Raw genomic sequence first — 26401 nt, 5'->3', positions numbered from 1 at the left:
GATACTTTTGATCACGATAACCACGTCGTACCGGAACCGAGTACCATAACGCTGCTTTGACCTTTCTATCATACGAGTGAGTTTCTCTTCCCGGCAGTGGTGGTGGTGGTGGTGGTGTTTTGTTTTCGGGCGTGGGGGAAGATGGGGTGTACGGTGTGTTGGGTGTGAGTGCTTCGAGTATGGGTTTGTCGCTTTGAGGGCGCTCTGTGGGCTGTAGTGAAGTGATTGTATGGGGTATTTGGGTGTGTTGTGGCGGAAGGTGTTCTGGAGGTGTTATACGATTTCATAGCGGTGGAGGGGGTTGGCGTTGCCGTTTCCTGTGGGTGGGGGAGGGGTGGGGGAGTGGGCTCGTATCCTGTGGTGGTTCAGCTGTACCCTGGCTGTTATGGACCTGGTTTATTGCATAGTTTGGGGTTGCACTAATATGCTATTCTAGACTATTAATCTTCGTATGAAAAGGTCTCTTTACTCTAAGTTGAACACCGGGTCTGATATTGCCGAAAGCTAATTAGATAGAAGGGCTATTAGCCCAGGCCAGCAGTAGTCTTTCTACTTACTGTGGCTCTTACAGTTTGCTAACAGAGTCATTCTGAGAGCTTCAGGATATTATTGCAGACAAAGAAAGGAAGAAAGAGAAAGAGAAAGGCAGAAGAAAATAACAATATCAAATTCAGAAACTCCACTTCAAGACTCGCCAAAGCAACCACAAAGAATATCTCGAAAACCCCGTTTCCTGGGAGGTGGTGGGGTTGGCACACAGATTGCCAGGGGTTTCTCCAATTGTCTGTGCAAATATCAGCCAGGCATTCAAAATCAACATACTGTACAATACTTGAAAAGGAGAAACCCACTGATCACTACTTGCAGCTAGCGGACTTCCACTCGTAGACCCCCTATCCGATGCTGTAACGCCGTTTGCGTGTTGGTGGTGTGGGACATCCGGTTTCTCACTTACCCCCCCACTATGCCCGCTCTGTCGGCCGTCCGGCCCCGCGCCGGGCGCGGGAATTGGGCCCTTCTGCTCTCCGAAATAATGGTAGATTACTCGCATCTCCATCGACTCGACGTAGTTGATGTTGAAGTCTCCTGAGGATTTTGCAAAAACTCTCAACTCGTCACCGGGCATGAGTGCACTAATCATGTCCGAGACCGTTGAATCTGCGCCGTGGATGTCCCATGTTATCTTATGGGTGCGTAGACACCGTGAGCCGTGGAAGTTCTTTTGCAGAGGAATTCGTTGGGTTATTCCGGTGAGAGCAGAGTGTATCTCTACTTCGAAAAAAGTGTCGCTTTTTCCATAAGGCCCATCTCGCTGGGAGGGCTTGACGTTTCCGATATCGTGACTCCGGATTTCGAAATAGATCTGGCGAGGTTTGATGTCTGGTGCTGGAGCACTCTCTATATAGATTCGGAGGTAGGCATCCTCCGTAGTATGCTTTGTAATCTGTAGCGGTTTATTATTCCTGGCGGATATCTGCGGCAGGTACTGAGCTCGGCGTAAAATCGTGTCTGGGAGATGTTTTGGGATCTCATTTCCCCAAGCAACCATTTGGAAACGCTGTCTTAGCAGATTTCGGACGTGCTCGACCTCGGGCCAGGACAACGGGTGCGGGGAGTTCGTTATGGGAATTTTCTCTGCGCTCGCCTCATCCTTTTCGAACCTACCCCACTCTTCCTCGCTTGCGTTATGAAAAAATACTATCATATTTTCAAAGTCACTCTGTAGTTGCTCATCCCATTTTCTCGATATTCGGCGTCGGTTGGCAATCATTGTAGCGCGTTTGTTGATTATGTTAATAATCATATTCGATTCTACTATTGTTAGTTGATATAGGTAAGGTCTAAACCACAGCGGTATACATACTCATGTAATATTCGGCACGTTTATACGGAACACCATAGAGGTCCTTGAAAGCACGAGTGTGTCCAAGGTGACCAAGTTTCGTCAACAACGTGTCGGTTTGAAAATCTCCATGATGAGCCACTTTATTGGCTTTTAGGATTGCCCGGTAATGCTTGGCAGATGCCATGCCGACTGATTTCATGTAATTATGAAAAAAGCACTTGCGAATCGATATCCCAACTCCTTGGATTTGTTTCATAGTAGCGGCCCACTCAACAATGCTAGAGAGCTTTTTTCCCGAAGCCTCCAATTTTGCTGAATACTCCTTTTTCAATGAATCCAACTTGACAGCTTGATCTTCCGAGGCCTTCCGCAATTGTGTTATCTCAGCCAATATCCTTCCCCCTCCGCCGTTAACGTAGGAGTAGTATGAACTCTGGGAGCCGGCAATGTAAAGTTTTTTCTCAACATTTTTCGTTGCCCTTTTCAGGGCATTGACCACCAACATCCTTTCACGGTCAGGATTCTTGTCTTGTCTCAGTTGACAACTGACAAGAGCTTCCAAGTGGTCACTGGCAACGGGTGGTTGATGGTGATACGCTTGTGCTTGGGCGATGGTGGTGTAGTGAGTGGCCATTGTGGAGAAAAGAATTTGAGCGCAAGGCAGTAACGGGAAAAAGAAAACCTAATGCCGTTAGCTTCCAGACAAGTTCCGAAACGGCTTCTGCCACGTACCGGGATATCTGGCAGAGACTCTCGTTTTCTTCATATTTGCCAAAGTGCGAGGGGGGGATAGTCAGTGGGGGAAAGTGGTAAGTAGAGGGGCTATGGGTTAAGGGGTGTCGTTATTTAGGAGAAAAGTATTTTTTGTAATAATTGAGGGAGAGAAGAGTGAAGTGACAGAGGGGGGTGGTACGCGTGTCTCTATGCCACGAAGCATGGCCCCACTTTAGACCACTTCATATCCCTCGCAGTGTGATTCCTGGTCTGGTATATTCACAGAAAGGTATCATAATTACAATATTAGATGTAGTCACGATAGGTTTACCCGGGCAGAAGCTTTCCTCACCCGATATTAAACTCAGAAGCCATCCCCTTCTCTATATGCATGCTAAAAGCAATCTTCCGCTTCTCCCTTACTGCTTCTAGGCTAGCATCGCTCGCTGAATCTTCTACAGCTAAGCTTATTTTCACGTCCGCTTTGACGAAGGTGACTGTGGCCGCCGAACCCGCAAAGTTCCCTCCCTTTCCCACCACCAATTGCGCCACCCCCAGGAACTATCCTCTGGGGCATCCCTGACCCCAAAACTCTTCCCTAATTATCCGTAATGCGGTGCTTTATGATTGAATATACCCTTCTCAGAGGCAACACGGGTGGTATAGGCACAGATGTGGCGTCCCTATACTTTGTTTGCCAGGTCCATCATCACTTTATTCGCTAACACCCACCTCTCCACTTCCAACTGCCATGCTGAGGCTTTATCTTCCCACTCTAGGTTCTTGTTCACCCTTTCCCTTCCGAAGCCATTCCCGAACACCTCGTCCATGTCTGCGTGTATGGGATTTCCAACCTCTTTTAGCACTGCATCGACATAGCATTCCGCCGGCCCTGGAAGCAGGAACATTATGGCCCGCCCGGCCGATACTGTGGAGGTAGTCATCACGGGAGAACGGACGGTCAAATTGGATTGTTAGGTCGACGTTTGGGAGGTCTAGCCCACGAGTGTTAACATCGGTGTGGAACAGGAGAGAAGGGGAGGTTGTGTGCGCAAAGGAGTGGAGGGCGGAGGTTCGGATTGGCTGCATGAGGGAGCCATTGAGTTCGAGGGGAAGGGCGGTGGGCTGGAGGTGTGGGACCTCGGTGATTGCAGGGTCGTTTGGTGGAGGCTCTCTAGATGGCTTTGCGGAAGGATCTGGTCTGGTTTCTAGAGTGTAGAGTTTTGCAGAATCTTTTTTTAGAGCCTTCTGAGCGTTTCGTGGGTTTCGGGATGGGCTTTGGCAGTTGAGTATCGGAACTATCCTCCAGCAAATGAGGAAATACCTGAAAGTGTGAGTCCACCCAATCGAACAGGTGAAAAAGACAATAATCTTTGGGCCTGTAATCGTATAAAGCCCTCTTAAGTATCACATTAAACCCCATTAACCTCAACCTGGCTGGAACCGCAATAAAACTCTGCTTCAACTGTGCCGGAGCCTGGAGCCCCTCTTCCGCACTCTTGCAGGCCCCGTACAACCCGTCATATCCCTTCTCCGCCTTGATATATAGTACCTCCTTCAAAGAGATATCCCCAAGTCGCTGTACATTGGTCTTCATGGTCGCTGAACAAAGTATTGACACCCTCCTCCTCGGTAACTCCGCTTCACTCTTCTACCCCGCTGCTTCCTCCCGTTATTCGTAAACTTGCTCTTCTTTGCCAGAATGCCTAGGATACTTCTAATTGTCTCCCTAAACCTCAACTCTATAAGCCTGTCACCTTCACCACATACAACTTACTTCACCCGACAATGTCTAGGCTCTCTGTATTTTCCAGATGATCCAACAACTTCCCTGGCGTAGCAACAAGTATATTGATCCCCTTTCTCAACCGTGCTGATCCAGTGGGACCACTCTTACAGTTGATTAATGCGTACAGGACTACTGATATTTGCCGGCACAATTCGCAGGTCAGGGCAAGGACAATGGTGCAGAGGCCTGAATGTCCGGTCCGCTTCGCCACACTTTCATCATCTTGCTGAACAGAAGGAGGAGGCACAGAGAGGATCACGATGCCACAGAACCACACCGCGTCCGACAGCTGCTTGGTCGTCTTACAAGCTTAGGGGTCCTCACTGGTTCCAGCGGGAAACAATGCACATCCACCCTCCTTGTTGATCCTGCGCTTTTCGTCCTTCTCTTTCCCCTCTCCTTCAGAGATCCAGCCGTCAGTGTAGCCAGCAACAAAAACGAAGGCCGCAAACCAGAGAATCCACTTCCAGTCAGTTTCCCCTCGAGCGTAAGAAACGAGGAAACAAGGAAGAGCAAACACACTGAGAATATAGTATTAACCCCAATAACCTAGTACGGGTGCACAAACATTTTTCGCCCTCTTAAATCGGAGTGCTAGGGTCAAGTATACCAGCACCGGAACTGCAAATCAACACTACCACAGGTAAACGTCATCGTCAGTTTTCACGACAGTCATCGGCCTCCAGCATTAGCTCCACCACCGCTGTCGTTTGTGCTGATTCCTGGCTCTCCTTGTCGTGAGGCCCCGGGGACTCTGACCCGACGGTTAGAGCGGATTGCGGTGGCGACATTGGGTGAGGTCGAGGCAGACATATAGGCCGTTAATGCTGGCTAAATTCGACCCCTTTCTAGGGATAGCAAATACCAAGGGGTCGGTTGTGGTAGCTGTATTTAGGGTGGTAGTTGTGTTTAATGTGGTAGGGTCTAACGTGTAGGATGTGCTGATCGTATCCGGAGGAGTGAGAATGGGGATACAGTAGGCGGGTGCGATGTCGGTTGTGGTACTTGTAGTAGTGTTTAGCATGGTAGTTGTGTTTAACGGGTAAGATCTAATAGGGATGGGGGGTGCGTGATGAGACGGGAGGGAGGATGGAGGGAGGGATAGAAGAAATTGAATTGAGGAAATTGAATTGATGAACTGAGCCATAGGGTGATGTTTTTCGGTTTTCTCTGGATTCTTGGCACAACAACCTACCCAAAACATACCGGTGTGGGTCTTGGCATTTTTCAGGTGAATAGTGGTTAACCAGTTATCTACAATAGGCTAGCGCCAGTATTGCGTAAGTGTCACACCATAAGGGACTATTCTGGCTAGGACACTGGGGTATATATTATACAATGGTTGTGGGGTTTTTTGTTAAGGCAGGAACGAAAGGCTTCATTAACCTCGTGCAGAGATGCCGGTACCGGTATTGTATTAATATTACAGAAATGTAAACTCCGCATATGTGACCAAGTATTTGGTTTTCACCATCCTAATCCCTTACTCGAGCACTCGGGTTTAGGTTCTGTAGTCCCTATCTTTACTCTACCCAAATTTACTACTTTGCAACCCAGAACCAAAGTGATTCAACAGCCAAAAGAAGCGACATTGACAAATCAACAAAACTCTCCACATCTCAAAACCTCTTAAAAACTAGCAATATGATATCCTGAGTGGTTAGAATACTGCTACCGATCTGTTAGAACACCTGAGTTTTAATAAGCTTACCTGTTTCATGTATATCCCAATTCTCCATATTATTAATCCCACCACCGGCAGTTCCTAAAATATGCAGAGATCCTTTAGCCCAGCTGAGAGGGGGTTACAAGTATATACTAGTGCCTCTCTTGGCACAGATGCTTAGGGAGAATGTACACGATAAGGCAGAATCCCACTACTAAGCAGCAATTATTGTACAGCACTGGAATACTAGTACAGTACAGTAGACTAATCGAAAGAGTGGCTTAGTATGCCAGAGCTGTGCTGTTGGTACTGCGGGCTGGATGAGGCGATTTCAAAAACCTGCAGAGACCTTCGGTGGCTGCCGCGGAGGCACAGTTACAACAAGAGAAGCTTGGTAAATAAGGGTAGAAAGTAACGGGTATGCTGGAGTAAGTGTCTGTAATTCTGTTCCTAATATCGGTTGTTTCCAGTGCTAGTTAATTGACCAACCTCTCTAGGGTTGTTGGAGGTTTTAAAGGGAGAGAAAAAATGAGTTCAGAGAGGTGAAGACTGACTTAAATTTCAAATTTATTAAGCAGTGAAAATGATGGAACTTACATCACACTCCCCCACTCCTTCTCTGCAGTAGGTGCACCTTCCAGCAATGAGATTCAGAGAAAGATTTCCAATTGGCGGAAGGCAATCACAAGTTAACCAAGAGTATGTCACTGCGCAATGGAATTGTTAGGCGGAGACAACCTGATAGACTTCAGAGTTGTCTAGGCCAATCGAGATTTGTTTTTATAGACGGAGATTGTCTAGGAAGGCTCGGACTTCACTCGTTTCGTTTATGACTACTAAGAGCAAAGTAAAGTAAGGTAAAGTAAAGTAAAATTGTAAGAACAATATTATATTGTTAAGGTCTCTTCTCCGTTGCTTGATGATGTCTAAAGCTTGGGAGGCACTTCGATATTTATATTCCGCGTCTGAGTGTTCGCGGACTACATCTAACTAACATACAACCATGTACCTTTTTCCAATATAACTCGCAACATCGGGTTTTCTTCCAAGGTGCGAACACCTGGAGACCCTGAAAATCATCACACCCTCTTTGATAATTATTATATGACTATTTGGAAATCATGCTGTTTCCAATAGTAATTATCCGATGGTGAGAGTCCTTTTAGACAAATGGCCCAATTCTCAAGTCGAACTGCGTTGGCTCCAATCGTCTCCCTTGTTGACGAAATGATCAGTTTCGTCTGCGGGTTGCATCTGTGAAGATAGTTGTTGTTACCGACTTTCTAGGTCGTCTAACTTCAACTCTTCATAACTCCATACCCAACCAATAGAACTTTTCCGGAGGACTTCCTACTTACTCGCAGGAAGCCTTTCCATAGGATTGGTAGATAATCCCTCGGTTGGTAACCCTTGGTTGCCGTGGGTAATAGGATTCTGGTTACTATCACTGGTTTGGGAGTCACCCCCACAGTTGCAATATGTACTGGAACTTAGTTGTAACACTTCTCGAACTCTATTGGGTTCGATGGTAGTATTCTCAGGAGTTCCAGACTCTTTTGGTTATCGTAGGGTGGATGTGAATGTATTGGTCTTTCATTAAGATCCTTTACTATTCATCGTCATCTCTTTGCGCAAAAACGTCCCGTTACTTGCGGCCTCTGCCCAAGATATCTCATTCTTGAAGCCTAGTAACTTTCTGGGTAGTTGACGGATTCACTCCGTTATACTTCCCGGACCTAGCCAAAGGTCCCCTCTTATATGTCCTGCGAACAGGATTCGGTCGGACAGATGGTGGCGACGTATATGGTGTTATTTTAACACCTTCGATTCTGTGGTATAATACTCACAGGACGCAACATAGATCGATATGTATGATGACGCGCGGGCCCCGTAAGGGGGCCAGAGGGGGGTGTTGGAGACCTGAGATTTCGATTTCGGGAGAGGTTACCCTGCCTAAGGTGGTTCCTAGGTATCGGATCTCGGTATTCCTAACAGGAATGCATAGTATCAGTCATGGGTATTTTGGGGAGAAACAATTTCCCATCCACCTTTATCACATTACCCATTGCCCACATCAGATATTACTCGACACCCATCACTCGAGTACTCAGAAGATGAAATCTGAAGTCAGTCCTTATATTATCATAGTATTTCATATTGCTATTAGAACAGAGCAACAAAGAGATCCAATATATACTAGTTTAATAGTCCAGTGCAGCCATCATTCTATACCAGTATTTATTCACAAGCCACTCATTCCTGGTCTAGCAATGAAACTCAGCATCTAGTCATTGAGCATTACACATTCCAGATGACACAAGACTTTTTGTCACGAATGTAGCTTAGCGAGGAAAAGGTTTTCACGTGACGCATAGTTATAAGTCACAGGAACGTTATTGTTTCACACATATGACTCATTAGGGTCATATGATTTGTTATGTGTGGGATTTGTGATGCTTTCGCACATGTCTCAAGTATGAGTCATAGGATGTGTGCCTGACAAGTATGCCTTGTGAGTATGCCTTGCGGGTAAGCCTTGCGCATATGATTTATGTTTTGCACATGACCTCATTATGAGGTCATAGGTTTCGTGCATATGACGCAGTCAAGTCATATGATTTGTTTATTGTGTTATGATTGGTTTATGAGTTTTGCACATGACCTCGCTATAAGGTCATGGGTTTTGAGCATGTGATCACTTTGGTCACATGATTAGTTTGTTATGATTTGGTTTCGCACATGTGACCACTTTAGGTCACATGACTACAGGCGTGAAGAATACTATATAAGGAGGCCGATGCGGCCGAGGAAGATAGGTTCTTCACGCTTTGTTCTAAGTACTTTTCCTACTTCTTGCACTCCATGTCGGAAGTAAGCATAACCAATACTTTATCTTATTACACTCACGATAAATACTTCATCTACTGTTACTTGTTTGTGTTTTTCGTTTCGGGCGGTCGGTTAGAAGTTATTGTTCTCGCTTAGAAGATACTTCAGTGTGAGATATCCGTGGCCTGGTCCCGGTAATCACTGAGTATAGTTTGGGCGAGGATGGCATCTTCGACAGCCTCCTCCTCCACGGATTCTCCCCCCCCTTCGAGGATGTCATCCCCCGTCCGGTTCGACTCCAACCCCTCCTCCTCGCTTGAGACAGCCCGTGCGGCCCTGTCTCTTGCGCCTGCTACTGAGGCCGACCGTGGCCTCGTCCCTACAACTACACGGTCTTATGTTGCACCCAGGGGAAATTTTAAGTTCTTACAGTTCCACCACTGCCACGGGTGTCAGAACGCGGTTAACCCGCAGTTTGACGATTTGGTTCGGCAAACGGTCGCTGCCATGATGAAAGAAGTGGAGGTTTTGGTAAGAGGTTTCCTGATCGGGAGAGGCTGTTCAGCCACGTGTGGCTTGAACAAGGACACTACCACGGGACTCTTCGTTCGGTTCAACTCAGACCATGGCTCAGAATACTCTCCAGCTCCCGCACCTTCCCCTCCAAAAGATTCTCAGGCTGTAGTCCCTGAATCCTCCATCTCCCCCGCCAAGGACGACTCGACTGCTGCCACGGTTGAGGCCAGCTCTTGGTCCGCTACTCCTCCCCTTGCTAGGGCTGTCCAAAGCAAGATGCCCAGCTTCTTCCGCCAGACCCATAATACCAGGGCCGGCTCCTCGACTCCCTCCTTTCTGGCAGGAATGTCTTCAGGCGAAAGGGCTCTTTACGAAACCCCGAAGTTCAAGATGGACGGCCCTGATGACGAGGATTACAACCCTCCTGCCTCTGGAACGCGCCGCCGGACACGGTCGGCATCTCCCATTAAGCGATCTGCTGCTCCTCTCCTTGGTCCCCAATTTTTAAGGGCTATCAATGTTGATGAGGGCCGGAAAAAACAGATTGTCCCCGCCCTTCCCGGCCTACCCCTAGGTGTTCACCATGGGCGTCTGGCCATCCCCCCACCTGTGATGCTCCCATCAACGATTGAAGCCACACCCCCTTCTCCATCCCCTCTAATGACTGAGGATATCCTACCCACCTCTGAGGTACTGGCCAGGGACACCCCTATGGAACTGGATGAGGGACGCAACTCGGAAGCGACCGGTTTGGGTGACAGCGTACACGCCCCTTCAACAGCTATGGAGTCGTCACCTCCGCCGGTTACTGGACGATGGATGTCACCTCCAGGAAGCCAACTGGAGGGCCCCTTGAAAACCCCCAGTGGTGATTCAACCCCACTGGAAGTCCAGCTCCCAGAAACCCAATTCGAAGACGCCGACATGGTAGTGGCCCAGGCGGATTCAATCATGGCAGGTGTCTGTGAGATGCTGGATGCTGGTAAGACCCCCTCGCCTGGACCCCGCTCAGGGAGTATAATCGGATCAATGTTGGAAGGCCTGGAGGATATCCGGTCTGGTAATACTCAACCCCTCCTCTCCTCGGAGAGTGGGTCGATTGAGGACGATACAATACAGGATGTACGGACTTGGATGAACAGTGGTCCCACCTTTGACGACGATGGTCCAAGGAACGGGATAAACTACTGGAGTCGAGTTCATGTTTTGGAACAGGCAGTAAAAACACTGACCGACATTGTTGGCAGGCAAGGAGAGGAAATAGAAGCCCTTCAGGTAAAATCGTCCCCCCGCCGCCGCACACCCCCTGCAATACCTCGCAGCACCCCTGTTGTTTCTTCGGAGCCGACTACACCATCCCCTATCCTTGAGAGAAAGGAAGCCTCTACGGAGGCTCCTGCTGCTAAAGCCTCTTTCACGGAGGTAGTAAAACGAATGGCATACGTGACTAAACCCCCTGCTGGCCCGCAGGAACGGGTTCGTCCTGCCAGGCCCACATCAGCGGCCTCATCCCACCCGTCTAGCAGCAGCGGCAGCTCCTCCAGTGAAGGAGGGGTAGTCTTGCGAGTAGCCCGGAAAGGTGAAGGCAAGACTGTTCACTGGGAAGAGGAAGAGCAAGAGGAAGAAGATAAGAGGAAAGAACGAAGGAAACGGGGCAGACGCCTGAGTGGTGCTGCAAGAAGGAGGAGAAAGGCTGCCAGAGAATCTGGTGATGAAAGGGAGGCGGCGACCCCGGCCAAGACTCAGGGGAAGGCTGATAAACAGGAATCAGCCCCCAAAGTTAAGACACCTGTTGCCACAACGGCTCAATCTGGGCCGGCAGCACTGGCCGGTGTCAAGATAGATACAGCTCAGGCACGACCGGAATACCGACGGGTACCAATGGGACCCCCGGACCCACTAAACTCGGTACCACCACCACCGCGCTCGTCGCCGACCCCGAATGCTAGGGGAAGGCACATCACCATGCGCTTCGCCACCCAGAAGAAGGTGGCCCTGCCAGAGGGCATCGACATTGAGACAATCCGAAATCGGATCAATGTGACCTTTTCCAATCAGGGAAAGATTCGCGGAAATGCTCCTTATATTCACGCAGGATATGTCCGGCCGGAAATTGGATGTATCTTCCTGACCTTGGCGGCACACTCCGTGACAGAGCTAGGCAACAGGTTGGACAAGGCCAGGCTCGATCTACTTAGGGAATTGTCACTCCCGGAGTTTGAATTCCAGAGGAATCTGGAAAAGGTGAAGATCTTTGTTTCTGGTGTTCCGCTTGCTGACACAGGACGTGGGTCGATTTGGAGGGTGGAAGGATGAATTGGAAGCGCAGCCTTCGATGGCCTTCGCACTGACTTGGAGCAATCCAATACTGGTGTAGTCACTGTGTCCCGGCCCGATATTATGGGGTCCGTACACGCCATGAGGCAGGCCAATGCCACAAGTTGGGGCATCCGCTTCATGGTGGAGAATAATGAGGCCATCAAGGAAAGACTGGCAGAAGGGAAGATTTGGTTGCGGGGAGGAGCCCGCAATGTCAGAGTTTTTGAAGAGTATCGCCCCCTTAAGGTATGTGGTAGGTGCCTGGAAACTGGACACTTTGAAGCGACATGTGGCCGCCCCCCTCGATGCCGGTTCTGCTTCAGAGAACACTTTTCTCGATAACACATGTGCTGTAAGCTGGCCTGTCCCGGAAGGGTGGGTCAGGCCTGTGGACATACCAGGAGACAGTGCTGGCTGTGCGACCAGATGGACCACTTCACAGGATATGAGCGATGCCCAGGTATCAAATCATCATCCCCGACTCCCCCCTCCTCGCTTGTTGAACAAGGAACAACTACAACGGCAAGACCAGCCAGGGAAGCTGTCAAAAAACCAGAACAGCAGGGCAAGAGGACAGAAAGAAATAGAGAAAGAAAAAGCCGCAGCCGCGGAAGGTCCCCGACACCCAGGCTGGTCGAAATCAGCAGTGATGAGGAGGAAGAAACACCCCGCCGTAAGTCAAAAAAGGCTAAAGGTAAGGAACCGGAATGGCCTTCCCCCTCCCCAGTACGTGGGATTCTAAAAACAAGGGCTGGTACCGCGACCAAACCGCACGATGAGGAAACGTGTTGGGTTGCCCGAGATCCGGATACCGGCTCTGCCTATGCCTCTGGCCCTTGTGGCCCAAGTGGATCAGTTGAGGCCCCCTTTTAATGCTTATTACAACATTGGCATTAAACGTAGGGAGGAGTAGTCGGAACCGGGCGCTGGCGTTTGATTTTTTTTCCTTTGTTGATTTGTTTTTTGTTATTGAACCTCCTGTTGATCGAGAGGGACAACATGTACCAGTGGATGTTGATGGATGGGATTTGTTTTCCTTTGTTAAAGAATCAGGTGTTGAGGTATTTGTACGGTCCCACGTTTGTGGGCTGTTTGAGGTGGTGAGGCACGGGAAAGGCATTGCACAGATTGGGTATTGGGAGAAAGGGGCGAAGAAGGTACTCGCTGGAGTTTACTTCCGACCGGGCTATACCAAAGACCAGTTTTTACGGTGGTTGGATGAGCTTGGGGAACCTGACATCGCGTTCGGGGACTTCAATGCAAGACATCAAGACTGGGACCCCAACGCGGACCATAACAATACGGGCGGACGGTGGCTGAAACAGTGGTTTACGGCCCCGACACGCGATATGAATATGGTACCGCCGACAGTGCCAACCTTCCGAGATGTCTCCAGAATCGACCTCTGCCTGCACCGAGCACCATATATCCGACATAGATACATGGACAGCACTGGCTGTAAGCATAGTGCTCAAGCCCTTAAGCTGAAAGTGGACCTTCCGGACAACATCATGCGTCGAAGACCGGCTTGGAAAAAAGCAGTTTGGGAAAAGATTGGAAAGCAGCTGGATGCCCTTAAAGAGGTGAAAGATGAGAGGTTGTGGGAAGGGGTGAGGCGTGTGGTGGATGCACTCCCGCGGGCCTCCATTGGCAGAGGTCGGTGCGAGTGGTAGACACCGGAGTTGGAAACGATGAGGTTAGATGTGGCTCGGCTAAGACGGTACTCCAAACGCAAGGCGGAGCGGACGGAGGACTACAAACTGGTTAGGAGTGTGTACCGGGCTTGCCTGTTGAGGGCCAGGTTCGAACATATCAGGACCAGGATAGCTGAGAGTCGGGACCCGGACATTTTTCGGTTAACACGAAAATTAGAAGCCAAGCCAACACTACCTTCCATGGCCCAACCAGATGGGTCCTACGCCACTACACATTCCGACAACAGCGACCTGATTGCACAACAGCTATTCCCTGGCGGTCCTGCCCCTTGGGAGGACTCCATCATTGACATGGATAGTGCTCAGGAAATGGAGATCGCCCTTGCTAGGTCCCCTACGAACACGGGCCCAGGCAAGGACGATATTGGGTATCCTTTCATACAATTCTGGAGGCGGAGGGATACAAAAACCTTGCGACGCCTGATTGACTACGGGCTGCGTCACGATATTCTGGATTGGCATAGGGCAGAAGTGGTACTCATACCGAAGATTGACAAGCCCAGGTACGATGTCGTCAAGTCATGGAGAATGATACACCTCCTCCCGACCCCTGCAAAGGTTGCGGAACGCATAGTCTTGTTAAGATTAGCTACGTATCTTGACCTGGGGGAGACACAGTTTGGTTCTCGCCGGAAGAGAGGAGTTCACGATGCCATGGCAGTGGTCTTTGAGTTCCTACGGCACAATGAGGGCTATAAACGGCTGATCTTGTCCATGGATGTTGAAGGAGGATTCGATAACATTAATGTTGACCTTCTGTCAGACTTCTTGGTCGCCCGGGGGTGTCCGTCAAACCTGTGCCAGTGGGTGCGAAGGTGGACTTCCGGTCGGTCGATTCGTTTCCGTTTTAATGGATGCATCTCCAAAACCTACTATGTCAGCAAAGGGGTGCTGCAGGGTTCGCCCCTCTCCCCATTTCTCTTCGGGGCCTACGTAGCGGATATATTCACACCGCGAATGCGCTACTCCCCTGGGGTCCGACATTTGGTAATTTCATACGTTGATGACGGGGTCATCATGGTGGCTGCGGATTCTTACAACGCTGCCCGATACCATGCGGGGGAAATTTTTGTGGACTGTGATAGAATAGCGAGGGATAGGGGGATAGGGTTTAGTGCTCTCAAGACCCAGTGGATCGGGTTTGGGGATAGGGCGTGGGGAGGGATGGAATTGTTGGGAGAAATGGTTTTACCTTCTGAGGATTTGAGGGTCCTTGGCTATAGGTTTAATGTATTTCTTAACTTTTCTTCTCATGTAAAGTACTGGTTGGAAAGGGGGTTGGGCGTCAGGAGGAGGATTTTGGCTTTGGGAAGAAGGTTCGGAAGTGTTGGAGGGCTTGGGGCATGGGAGACTTACCGCTTGGTGCAGGCAGCCTACCTTCCAACCGTATACTACGGGCTTGAATTTGTAACCGACCATGGGTCGTATGTGAAGCAGATTCAGGTCCATGTCAACGACTGCCTTCAGTCGGTTTTCCGGACCCCTATGAGGCTGGCGAACAATATACTGCTGGCTGAGTTCGGAACACCACCTGTTGCTATCCAAGGAAGGTATCTGCAGAGGAGATGCTACAGCCGGTTTATTAATTACCGGTACTGTGATCGACACCCGTGGTTCGGTGAGATACGGCATGACTGGAAGCAGGAAGGAATGGTGGCACACCGACAGACCTCAGACAAGGAGCTCACCCGCCGCCCCACGATTATGATCGGAAAAGGCAAGGCGGTGATGGCTGCGTGACACCGTTCGCAGTACTCGGGCCTTTACAGAACCTCGGATGTGGTTATATACACGGACGGGTCAAAGTCCTCTGAAGGGGCTGGTGTGGCATTGGCGGTATTGGAGAAAGGAGCCCTAACCTGTGTAGACGGGATGCGCGGTTTCCCCGTCTTGGAGTATTGTCGAGTACGAGCTGTTTGCGGTTGTCTGTGCACTTCGATATGCCCGAGGGATGGCTAAGAGGTGCCTGGTCCATGTGTTTCTGGACTGCGTTCCTGCTCTCGCCCTGGTAGACGGAATGTTCTCGGAAGGAGATACGGCCGAGCTGTGGGAAGTCATGGCACTACTACTTAATGAGTTTAGCCACGTCAACATCAGCTGGGTTCCGGGGCACATGGGCATTGATGGCAATGAGACGGTGGACCAGAAGGCTAAGGCATGCGTGGGTCTTCCATTGCGCCCCCTACTTTGGGAAGGGGTTAGCTTTGGAATCGGGCATGCGGCGTTGGCCCGAGAATTGCGAAAAGCAAAGTGGGGTTCGTGGCATGATAGGGAAGGACACGGGTATTATGCTCGCGAACCTAGGGCACCTCGACATCTTCGAAGCCTCAACCGCATGGACTCCTATGTCTTGCTAAGAATTCGCAGCAGGACTGGTTTGGTTGGGCATGACAGATGTGAAGGAAAAGAAGACAGACACCACTGGACTAAGTGCCCCCGCTATGTTATGGGACGCCCTGCTGATGAGGACTTGTATAAAGACTCGGCGATATCGCGGTGGAAATCCTGGTGGGTGAGTCACAGATGGTTAGGGCTAGGGATTCCCCGGCATATTGAGATGGTGGATGGGGAGTTGGTAGTGGCAGGAAACCCCTTTGACGGCACACTAATGGTGGAAAGAAGTGGTCGGTTGGCGACGGTGGAGGATCCCAGGACCTGTACCCGGTGCAAGAAAAAACATGATGGTAGTGGATGCGTTCTGCCAGGACTGATTACCATGCCAAAGAAGTGGTTTTTCTTGCCCGACCAACGGCGCTGCGACTGTCCCTGCTGTGGGGCTGCGATTTCGGCGACGCCAACCCAGAAACGGGTCACCTTCTCCGAACACTTTGAGAAAAAGCGCCGCTACTTACGAACGTGTCACGACTGGTTTTGGCATTCTCGACACCAGCGGTGGGACGAGCTGGACCTCGCAACTCGGATGTCAGTAGTTTTGCGGTGGGCCAAAACAAAAGGCTTGCTAAAGGAGGAGCGTTGTTTATTTTGTGGGACGGTTTTGGCCGAAGGGTACGTGGACTTGGGACTACATTATAAAAGAACAGAAGGGTGTTGGGATAGACTGTATGTTTCATTTGTGGAGTACGTGGGTTAGATTGTGTTGGAGGCGGATAGGGGGGAGGGTATGAGGTGGTGGCTGGGAAGCGAGATGGGAAGACGCGTGAATCCAGGGCAGCACTAGTTGCTGCGAGCGCCCGTGAGCCCATATAGGTAGTGATTTTTGGATTTATATTTGGGGGGAGCGATTGCGAGGCGGGATGGTCCGCGGTAGTGTATTTTAGATAGTTTGTTTTACGGGGTGTGGGGGAGACTGGTCGTATGCCGGTGTCGGCGGTACTAGTATAAATAAAATTAGATTGAATTCTAAGTACTATTCCTACTTATTACTTTAACGAATATCAAAACACCTTTACAATCTTTATCTTTATTGCAACGTTATTATTACGCCAAGAAGTGCTCATCAGGAAGACGAGTTAGAGAAAGCTTACCATAGGCGTTTCTGATAGAAGACAAAGGTCTTGTACTATCGGTAACGTAGGAAGAAGCCTAGAGCTATCGTAAGACAAAGAAAGAAGGAGACAGAAACGATAAGTATCGTTCCCCGTCGCCAAGAACTAATTACCAAAAAGGGGATTGTTACACTTTTGCAGTTGCCATTAATATACAGCTTTTTACAACCTATAAGGTAAAGAATATATGACGACTCATTGTGAATACATTAATGACTCATAATAGGGGGATTATAGACTTTTAGTGGTGTAGATGAAACATCATAAGTGCCTAGAGAAGGTGATAGGAGCAAATGACTAATCTTGCGAATTTCCTAATCAATACCTGCTAGCTCTACTGCTATGATGTATGATTCTGTTCGACAACATCCACTACTATATGCCCATGTCTTCATCCTGCTCCTTATCGACTTTTTGCTTAGTCATACTACACTCTATGCGAAAAGACAACAGCTCATGGTTCAAGCATGGAAGCCAGGGAGAGGTCCTTCAACCTACGGGAGAAAGTACCAAGTTAACAGCAAATGAGCTACAACCTCAAAAAGTGGGAAGAGGTCAGGTCCAGAGCAACTAGGAAAGTATAGAGTATTGAAAGTAGGAGTTGCGGCGTCATCCACAGACAGCTCGCAAACACCCGCCAATTGGGGCAGAATACCCAACATCAACAACGGTTTCTCCAAAGCACTATGGCCACATCTTGACTATCTTATCAGCTTATAGCTTATTGTAAATCCATTGAGCCAGCACTGGTGAAATCTAAGAGTACCTGTAATTGTTAATACTCTGTAAAAATACAAGAGCTGTAACGATCCCTCCTCAGATAGTTAGTTCTTGGCGACAGGAAACAATACTTCTCTCCTTCTTCTGTTTTTTTCCTTAGTTGTACAATAGTACTAGGCCTCTGCCTACGTTACTGATAGTATAAGACCTTTGTCTTCTATTGGGAACACCTATCATAAGCTTTCTCTAACTCTTCTTTCGTGAAGAGCTTTCCTCGGTGTAACAATAAAGGCTGCAATAATAATAAAGATCATAAAGGTGTTTGATATTTGTTAAAGTAATAAGTAGGAAAAGTACTTAGAATTCAATCTAATTTTATTTAAACTCATACCGCCAATACTGGCATACCACGATCCCCTACCAGCACAGGGATACCGCTAACAGGTATACCACTAATCCTAAGCTAACTAAGTCTATGGCCCCGCACCTGCCATCTCAGAGTTATGCCCGCATGAGAACTAATTACAAGGCCATCAAACAACCCAGTGCCTGCCCCAGTGCAAGTCCGTATCCCCTCTGGTATGAAGCCAACCAGCACTAAGTGTAGCCAAAGCTGAGCAAATGACCAACCCGACCAGGTTCCTCGTCCAACAAACATAAAATCACTACCAATTCCTTTGGTTCCACCTTTTCAATATCTTTTACCAGCCAAGGCGAGATTGGACTTCAAAGTAGATTGGACCTCGGTAGAAATAGATCCCATGGTGCACTGAGGCACTGAGGTTCAGTATCGCTGAAATGGTGCTCAGTGATATGATTTGATAAACGACTGGAATTTTTAACTTACTTCCCCTTGTTTAGTCATTCCTCAAGCGATAACCTGCTAGAGGACACTGCTTATATCCAAGTCTTTATTCCTTTTCTAGTCAAAGAGCTTCCTATAACTTAAAGGTTTAAAATCACTAGGGTATAAGGCAACATTCCTTGTGAGTGATTTATCATGACTGTCATTTCAGGAAACTTATGGGGGCCTTAGGCAGAAAGCAGTTCCAGAATCCCAGTTTTATCTAGTTGGCACTATCAATCACTGGACAATATTCAGGGATCCCACTCAAGCTCGCAAGCTTGTGGTACTGTACATAGAGTGTGCTCAAGGCCATATGGATAGAAGGGCTGAACATGCCTGGAGAGCATGGATGGATGTGCCTCTGGGATTTCAGTATATTCAGCGATTTTTTTAATGACTCAGAGTGCAAAAGTTTAAGTGATCTGGCGATTCTGCAGCCAATACTGCCACAGGTGGCTCACTTTGTGGAATAGCCGTAATAACCTTCTTCCTCTGGCTCACGTTGTGAATCCTTCAGAAATCAATTCCTAATTACCTCTCGTCCCCTAAGGGCACTCAGGTCTGTAGGCAATGCAGAGCTATCCAAAATCGCAGAAGATGTTAATGCGAGTACACGAAGGAGCGATAATTCAATTCACTGTCAATCTTATTGATTCCACTGCCAAATACGAATCATTTGGCCCTTATTTCTGGATATACTATGTTGATATATCTTGCTTTTCCACGTGGCTTTCAGGTGGTAAAACTCTTGGACATTCATAATTACCGGGAGGCAACTACAATTCACCAAGATTTTATAGCAGCGATGTAGAATACGTATCATGCTGCGAATTTTTTATTTCCCTCGTCACATGACATCACTCGGATACCTTCTACTAAAAAAAAAAAAAAAAAAGATTTTTTACAAAGATTTTCACTCTCGCGGCTGGGGAATCTTTTTACACCCATCGCTCATAGAACCCAGACTAGGACACAGCAACAGCCAGTATCAATACGCATTCCGGCGCCATTCTACATTCTCCTCTTGAAGTGCGCTTAGACGTGGCTTCCTCCTATACCACAAGGGGCACAGTTTATTGGACTTACCATAGGCATCTGGAAGGGGTCTGGAAACAACTGTGGGAGAATACTTGTTTGTGCTAGCACAGTAGGAGGAGGAGGTGAGATGGGAAGGGAGATAATAGCGGAATCTATCACAATTGGATACGAGGGTCAATTGTGAACGAGAAGAGGTCGTGTTTAGGGGAGCCTGGGCCATGAAGAGTGTAGGGGTAGTAAAGCAGAAGTTGTGAGAATGCCTGCTTGTCCAAAGGTATATTAAGGGATGTCCACCGACTTGGGCAAAATAATAAAAAGGTATATTGGTTTCTCCCAAACGCTTTCAACCCTATCAGGCCAATCTCACTCCATTCAAGCTATAACTCTACCTGTTGGGTATCATCCTTGGCGACCAGGGGCAACAAGATCTCCCAAAAGATCTATGATAGGTATGGCGCATGCAAAAAAAAATTTGGACCTCTCTTTTCCACAATCGCCTTCCCCAGTTTCCCTGCTAAAAAAAATCCACGCCCTTAATTTTTTATTCGGCACGACCATCCCAATTGCCATGCCGTAGTGGGGGGTGACCACAGACGGCAGGTATTGGGGATGACTGCCCGGGACAGGAACAAAAAATGAGGGAAAGGGCGGGGGGCGGCCTGGGATTGCTAGTAATGACAGGTTACCACAGCCAAACTATGAGTGATCAATTATGATGCCGTGTGGCAGACGGAGCAAATGTAGTTCCCGCAAGGAAGAAAAGAAGGTTAGACAAATCATCAAGTCCTCCTCTCCTACCTTCACTTTCTCTTTCAAAAATCCCCGTCTTTAACTACACTAGTAATGTTGCAACAAAGGTCTACGCTCGCGCGCTAAAGCGAAGAGTATAGATCTGCGAGTGATCTTGAAGGGGAAAGGTGTTGTAGGTAAATTATCTGGTTTAAATTACCTCTCTCGTCAATGGACATCCTTAGTTAGTGGGTTAGCGGATGTTGGGCGTTACCAAACGGCCCCCGGCCAGCGAGGGAGCTTGGTTAACCGGGCATTGGAGAAGGGGAGTCTTGTTTCGGAGCTTCCTCGAAGGTGGTTGTGGAGACGAAGGTATGGATAGCAATATTGGGCGGCGAGAGAGAAACATATTCCGATTTGGGCTGTTTTTTCTGGGTCTTTATCCCATATTTTCGCATCAATTCAGTTATCGCGGCGTGTTTTTATGGGCTTTCCGGACGCCTTCAGGTGATCGAAGGGGCCTTCAATGATTCTTATCAGTGATCCCTCCTTCGCGCCACACTTTTGGGGGTGTGATTGGCTCGTGGGCCTTTTCGGCCACTCGGAGAGCGGTAAAGCGTGGAGCCACTGTGGCGGGAGGAGTGAAGTTACACTTACCAATAGTTGACCAATGAAAACTGGGATCTACGAATTCACCCATGCTCACCCCCTGCACGAAGTACCGGTACGAGTACGGCTATGTTTCCCCAGTTCCAGTACTCGTACGGTACTTGTACCGGTACTACCGGTAGAGTGCCGACGACCCTCACAATTCGATACGATATGACACTCGAAAGTCACCCTCCAAAGAATCACCGCCCTGTGCTGTGAAGCGCAATAACCTTCTTGTCCTTCGCAGAGTTTAACCCTCTGTCCGCAAAATTCTTAAGCCCTACCTCTTCTTCTCAGTTCGGAATAAGCTTCGCCGGGTAGGATGTCCTACAACCCAGCGGAAAAGTTCGGAGCGCCATCAAACGGAATGGATTCGGAGGGCAAGGCTTATGTTCACCCCGGTAAGCCCCGCTCGTGGGGACTGTCTAAGTCGAGCAAGACTTTTCTCGCAACGTTTATGATGTTACTGCTCTTGTATGCTTGCCGTGTCAGACACAGTGAGCCCTTATTTTTTGTTAGGAGACCGGTGAAGGGGGATTATGGATGGGGTGATGTATGTTCTCCCTGCTCCTACTACGAGATTGACATTTCAGAGACGGCGAACTAACAAGCGACCACAGATCATCCCGACCGAAGACATCAACCTCTACCCCTGCTTCAACGGCCACAAGTGTGCTCGCCTCGCCGTCCCGCTAGACTACACCAACCCCTCTCCAGATCATACTGCTGCGATCGCAATTACAATCCTCGAAGCTACCGACACTAGCAGACCCTACGGCGGCCCCGTTCTCATTAACCCTGGCGGTCCTGGCGGCTCGGGGGTATACATGCTCCTAGCCTTCGGCGAACTGTTCCAACAGGTCATCGGCAGACACTACTCCATCGTCGGCTTCGACCCCCGTGGCGTGAATAACACGACTCCCACATTCTCCTGCTTCGAGGATTCACTGCGGAGGAAGCTTTTTATTGAAAAGGATGATGGAAAGGTTCTTACCGGTGGGAGTGAAGTTGGGGAAACGTACGCGCGGTTTAAAGCTCTTTCCGAAAGTTGCGGAACGGTTGCTGGAGAGGAGAAGGGCGGGTATGTTAATACTCCGTCAGTAGCTAGGGACATGCTGGAGATCTCGGAGAGGCTTTGGGGGTTAAGTGGGATGAGTGGGAGAGGGTTGCAGTATTGGGGTTTAAGTTATGGAAGTGTGCTTGGGAGTACGTTCGCTGCGATGTTCCCCGAGAGGGTTGAGAGGGTTGTCGTCGACGGTAGCTACTTCCCCTATTTGTCCCGCGGGCACGTGGGGAAGTTTAAAACTGATTGGGATGAGCAGGAATCTGCGATGTGGAAGACTACTACTCTGCCGCCTGGAAAGCCAACCTACAAGACACGGACAAAGTCCTCGCCAGCTTTTCGACATACTGCTCCCAGGCCGGCCCTCTGAGATGCGCTTTCCACACTGGCTCGACACCCGAGGACATAACCGTCCGCCTACACAACCTCCTCCAAAAGCTCTCAGCAGAGCCACTTCCCATCCCCTCCTCCCAATCGACCACCAGCACCCCAGAAATAATCACAGAATCAGACGTTCGCAACCTCCTTTTCGCCTCCCTCTATGCACCGCTGGGCTGGTTCCCAATCGTGGCCCAGATCCTCGCTGCCCTCGAGACCGGCGATGGGAGGGGATACCTAGAGGTTGCTCGTGCCGGCTTCGAATGCGACTGCCCCGGAGGCCTAAGAACGCCAAATACCGGCGGCGGCGAAGTAGCTCTTGCGATCGCATGTTCTGACGGCACACCGGTACCCGACGATAGAGCAGCGTTTGACGAGTACCTTCGAGAACTAACCTCGCAGACGAAGGCGTTCGGAGGCGTGTGGGCGAAGCTTCGGCTTGGCTGTACCAATTGGAAATTCCGCCCTAAGGGATTGGCATTCCCGGGACCGTACAGCGGGAATACTAGCACCCCATTGCTGATTGTTGGGAACAGTAAGGATCCGGTTACCCCACTTAGAAAGTATCCTCCCCTCCCTGTCTCTCTCCTTCTTCCCCTACCTTTCAGTGCTAATCAGTATCTTAGTGCACATGTCATGTCCAAAAACTTCCCCGGATCAACCGTGCTAGAGCAAAACTCTGAAGGACACTGTTCGATATCTGCACCATCGCTATGCACAGCACAGCACATCCGTAGGTACTTTGAAACAGGGGAGGTACCCGCTACAGGCACGGTTTGCGAAGCAGATATGAAACCGTTTATCGGTGCTGGGGACATTATCAAGACCATGAGTGCCGAGGATGCGGAACTATTAGGGGCGTTGGAGAAGTTGGCAATGGAGCTGATGCCGTTATTCCGCCGAGACTTTGGCCCAGCACCCAACGCAGGTTGAATGCATTGTAAACAGATATAGAGAGAATAAATGATACCCCGGCTGTAGTAGTTATGCTAGTTCCCGCAATATTCACAATCAAACAGAGCAAATCTCAATCAACCGAACCTCAGATTTTCCTTTCCCTTCCTTCCAGCTTCCTCCTTTCCGTTCCCGCGATCATCTGTGCGACGTGCCAAGCCAAGCCTCAACCCCCGCTTCAGCCACCAAAGAATGGTGGTAGAGCAAGTTATGGGAATACAAGCGATAAGTTACGCTAGAATGACCGTGACAAACCACCGTCAAGCGAACTCACCCAGCCATACAGCGGGGCTCTTTTCTTTGCTTGCCGAAGCACGGGTAGCTACTACCCACATTACCTCATCCTCCCAATAATATTTCAACAAACCCCACCTTGACAGCTCACCCACTCGCTCACTCGTTCCATCCCGTTCCGTTCACTCCACGATACGATAACTATACAAAGGATAGATTGATAGTAAAGATAAGAAAGCAATGCTGTCCCGCACTGTCCGCGTCGCACACCCACGCCTCGCCCGCTCGATTCGCGTCTGGGGGAAGCGTTGGGAGACCGAGATCCGGGATGGGAAGAGGATGGAGAGAAGAAGCGAGTACGTGCCTGGGAGGGGTTGGGTTTCTGAGCGTGCTGAGGTTGGCTTTCCCTTTTCAATCTATCATCCACGAATTCTTTGGGCTAGTGGGTAGGGTTGGAGACAAGGTTATTAACGGATGCTACGTAGGAGGAAGAGCATGACGATGGTGGCGAAATCGACCTGATTACCTTGAAGCGAGTACCCAAGGCACAGAACAGCTGGGATCCGGACGCCGACGGGAAGAACTGTGACCACGGGGGGAAGACTGGGTTCTTGGACGGCTTCCTGCAGGAACCTTCTTCATCAGCCTCGCCACCTCAGGGTGCTAAGAGTGTTATCCCTCCGCAAAAAAGCTCTGTATTGCCGTCGGGCGTTGCAGCCGCTACGCCTACCTACCCCGATCCCGAGCAGGCTCCTCCTCCACTGCCTCCTCGGCCGACACAACCACCGTCACCACCGCCGCGCGATAAGCCCGAACCGAGTTCTCCGGAATCCGATTCCGGCTCCGAGTCCGACTCTGACATGGATATACTCCTCCCCAGTGACGTTAGGTCTTCTGCTGGACGTCCAGTGAAGAGCAAGTACGAGATCGAAATTGAGAGGGAACGGAGGGTGAGGAGGGATGCCATGGTTCAGGAATGGATGCAGCTACGTGAGGAGCAGGAGAGTGCTATGCACAACATCAGGGCATATAGAATAATGCGGGAGCAGAAGGAGGCTCAGAGGAAAGAGGCCGAACGGAAGGAGATTGAGAGAAGAGAGGTTGAGAGAAGAGAAGCTGAAGAGAAAGAGATACAGAGAAGAGAGGTTGAAAGAAGAGTAGCTGAAGAGAAAGAGATGCAGAGAAGAGAGGAAGAAAGGAGAGAGAAACTTCGGCTGGAGAACCAAAGAACTATCGAGCTGGAGATAGAACGTGGGAGGATTCTCCAAGAGATCAAGAAGAGGGTCAGGACGGAGTCAACAGCTCCTTTGAGAGAAGATAAGGAGGAGTTGGATTGGTCCGGCACGGATACCCCGGCCGCCGAAGATACCTACAAGACCCCACAATACCCCCCAGCGCAAAAATACTTTGTCTTGACGCGAAATCCATCCACCAACGACTTCAACTTTGCGCCCCTTCCTCTCGCCCTATCTCCCATCTCACCCGAACAGACCACCCCGATAAAAGTGTTCGAGAACATGCAGTCCCCCGAAAAGTTTATAGGTTATTGGGATGTAGTTCAGAGGTTGGGCTTTGAGATCGTGGCGGGAGAGAGGGAGTGTGTTATTGTTCGCGCCCCCATCGAGGATGCAGATGGGAAAATGCAGAGCATGCTGCAGGAGATCGAAGGGATGCGGAAGCTCCAAACTAAACCCGCCCTCAAGGACAACACGCCACCGAAGGGGCTAGATGCAATTGCAGCAGATATTGCTGGCAAAATCGGCCTTGGCGGAAAATCATCGCCAGTAGTCGAAGAGCCACCAAAGGTGTTCGAAGAGTTTTCCAGTCTCGTCGGTGAGACTAGCAAACCTGTTGAAAAAGAGCTCGCGCCCACCGAGCAGGAGACGGCTAAACCAATCGAGGAAGCTGCCAAATTGCAAGAAGTATCTTCTGAAGCCCGTGAGCCCAAGGCCCCAGAGGAGGATTTCAAACTCAACCCTTCGGACATCAAGCGTCCGGACCAGATCGCCGAGGATGCAAAATACCCCGAGGTGGTGGAAGAGAACATCGAGTCGGGACAAGTGCACGACGGGGCCACCGCCACGCCACCGGTGAAGATGGTAGCTGAAGAACCCACAGAGATAGAAACAAACAACGCTTGGCAGGACAAGTACCGATTCAGTGAGAATACAGAAAAGACCATCCAACAGCCAGCGGAGGAAAAACCATTCACCGAAGCCCCGGAGGTCGTAAAAGAGACGCTAAAAAAGGAAGAAGCAACAAAAAGGTGGGAAGCCACCGCCGCAGCCCCCGATCCCTTGGCCTCCACCAGAGAACGAACCCTTACAACCCAACCACTCCCACTAGCAGAAACCACCCCCCAACCCTCCCCCTCCCCGGCCTCAGAAGTCGCGCGAGAGAACTGGGAGAAGAGGCGTGGGTCCCCATTACCTCCAACCCCAGCCGAAGCACTCCTTGCGAAACCAGCGGTGGAAAAACCCACCCTTACTACTCCCGCGCCCGCTGAGGCAGTCAACTCCCAGCGGCAACAGGGAAAATCAACACAAGGTAAAAAGCCAAAGAGAAAGATATTCTGGACAAGCGTTTGGATGGCGGCGGCCACTGGCGGGACATCGTTTTTGCTTGAGAATTATTGTTGAGCACTTTTGGTTTCGTTTTTGCGCACTTTCGTTTTGATTTTCTCCTCTCCCCTTTGCATGTTCTGCTGGTGGTGGTGGTGTATTGTATTACTGTTTTCCTGCTTGTTTGTTTGCATCTATTCCTTGGCCGATTGACAGGCTTAGTTTGGCTTGATGGATTGTGTCCATTCCACCCCGGGTTGTGGTGGCGGTGGTGGTAGCGGTGGGTAAAGTACATATAGGAAGGGAATTCATTTTGGCTTGATTCA

General features: G+C 49.6%; 2 protein-coding genes; both read left to right on the top strand.

Moving 5' to 3' along the window:
• The first annotated feature begins 21141 nt into the window (after positions 1-21141).
• Positions 21142-23361, top strand: GSTUM_00000222001 (uncharacterized protein). XM_002835394.2 has 4 exons: positions 21142-21438; positions 21506-22142; positions 22208-22889; positions 22953-23361. Exons 1-4 carry the CDS (start codon positions 21208-21210, stop codon positions 23257-23259), a joined length of 1857 nt encoding a protein of 618 aa, XP_002835440.1. The 5' UTR covers positions 21142-21207; the 3' UTR covers positions 23260-23361.
• Positions 23362-23641: 280 nt separating this feature from the next.
• On the top strand, positions 23642-26401 carry GSTUM_00000220001 (uncharacterized protein). XM_002835393.2 has 2 exons: positions 23642-23910; positions 24000-26401. Exons 1-2 carry the CDS (start codon positions 23755-23757, stop codon positions 26151-26153), a joined length of 2310 nt encoding a protein of 769 aa, XP_002835439.1. The 5' UTR covers positions 23642-23754; the 3' UTR covers positions 26154-26401.

This window comes from Tuber melanosporum (assembly GCF_000151645.1).
Source record: "Tuber melanosporum whole genome shotgun sequence assembly, scaffold_106, strain Mel28".
In the NCBI taxonomy this organism is placed as follows: Eukaryota; Fungi; Ascomycota; class Pezizomycetes; order Pezizales; family Tuberaceae; genus Tuber; species Tuber melanosporum.
The sequence above is the reverse complement of the archived record's forward strand: the minus strand, read 5'-3'. Positions and strand labels throughout refer to the sequence as shown.

What these genes read in the sequence shown, in the direction of transcription:
- GSTUM_00000222001 (XM_002835394.2), top strand. Translation starts at nt 21,208, where the DNA reads ATGTCCTACAACCCAGCGGAAAAGTTCGGAGCGCCATCAAACGGAATG. An exon ending in GGGATTATGGATGGGGTGAT is followed by an intron (nt 21,439 to 21,505) that starts GTATGTTCTCCC and finishes AAGCGACCACAG; the next exon opens with ATCATCCCGACCGAAGACAT. An exon ending in TGAGAGGGTTGTCGTCGACG is followed by an intron (nt 22,143 to 22,207) that starts GTAGCTACTTCC and finishes TGGGATGAGCAG; the next exon opens with GAATCTGCGATGTGGAAGAC.
- GSTUM_00000220001 (XM_002835393.2), top strand. Translation starts at nt 23,755, where the DNA reads ATGCTGTCCCGCACTGTCCGCGTCGCACACCCACGCCTCGCCCGCTCG. An exon ending in GGGTTTCTGAGCGTGCTGAG is followed by an intron (nt 23,911 to 23,999) that starts GTTGGCTTTCCC and finishes GATGCTACGTAG; the next exon opens with GAGGAAGAGCATGACGATGG.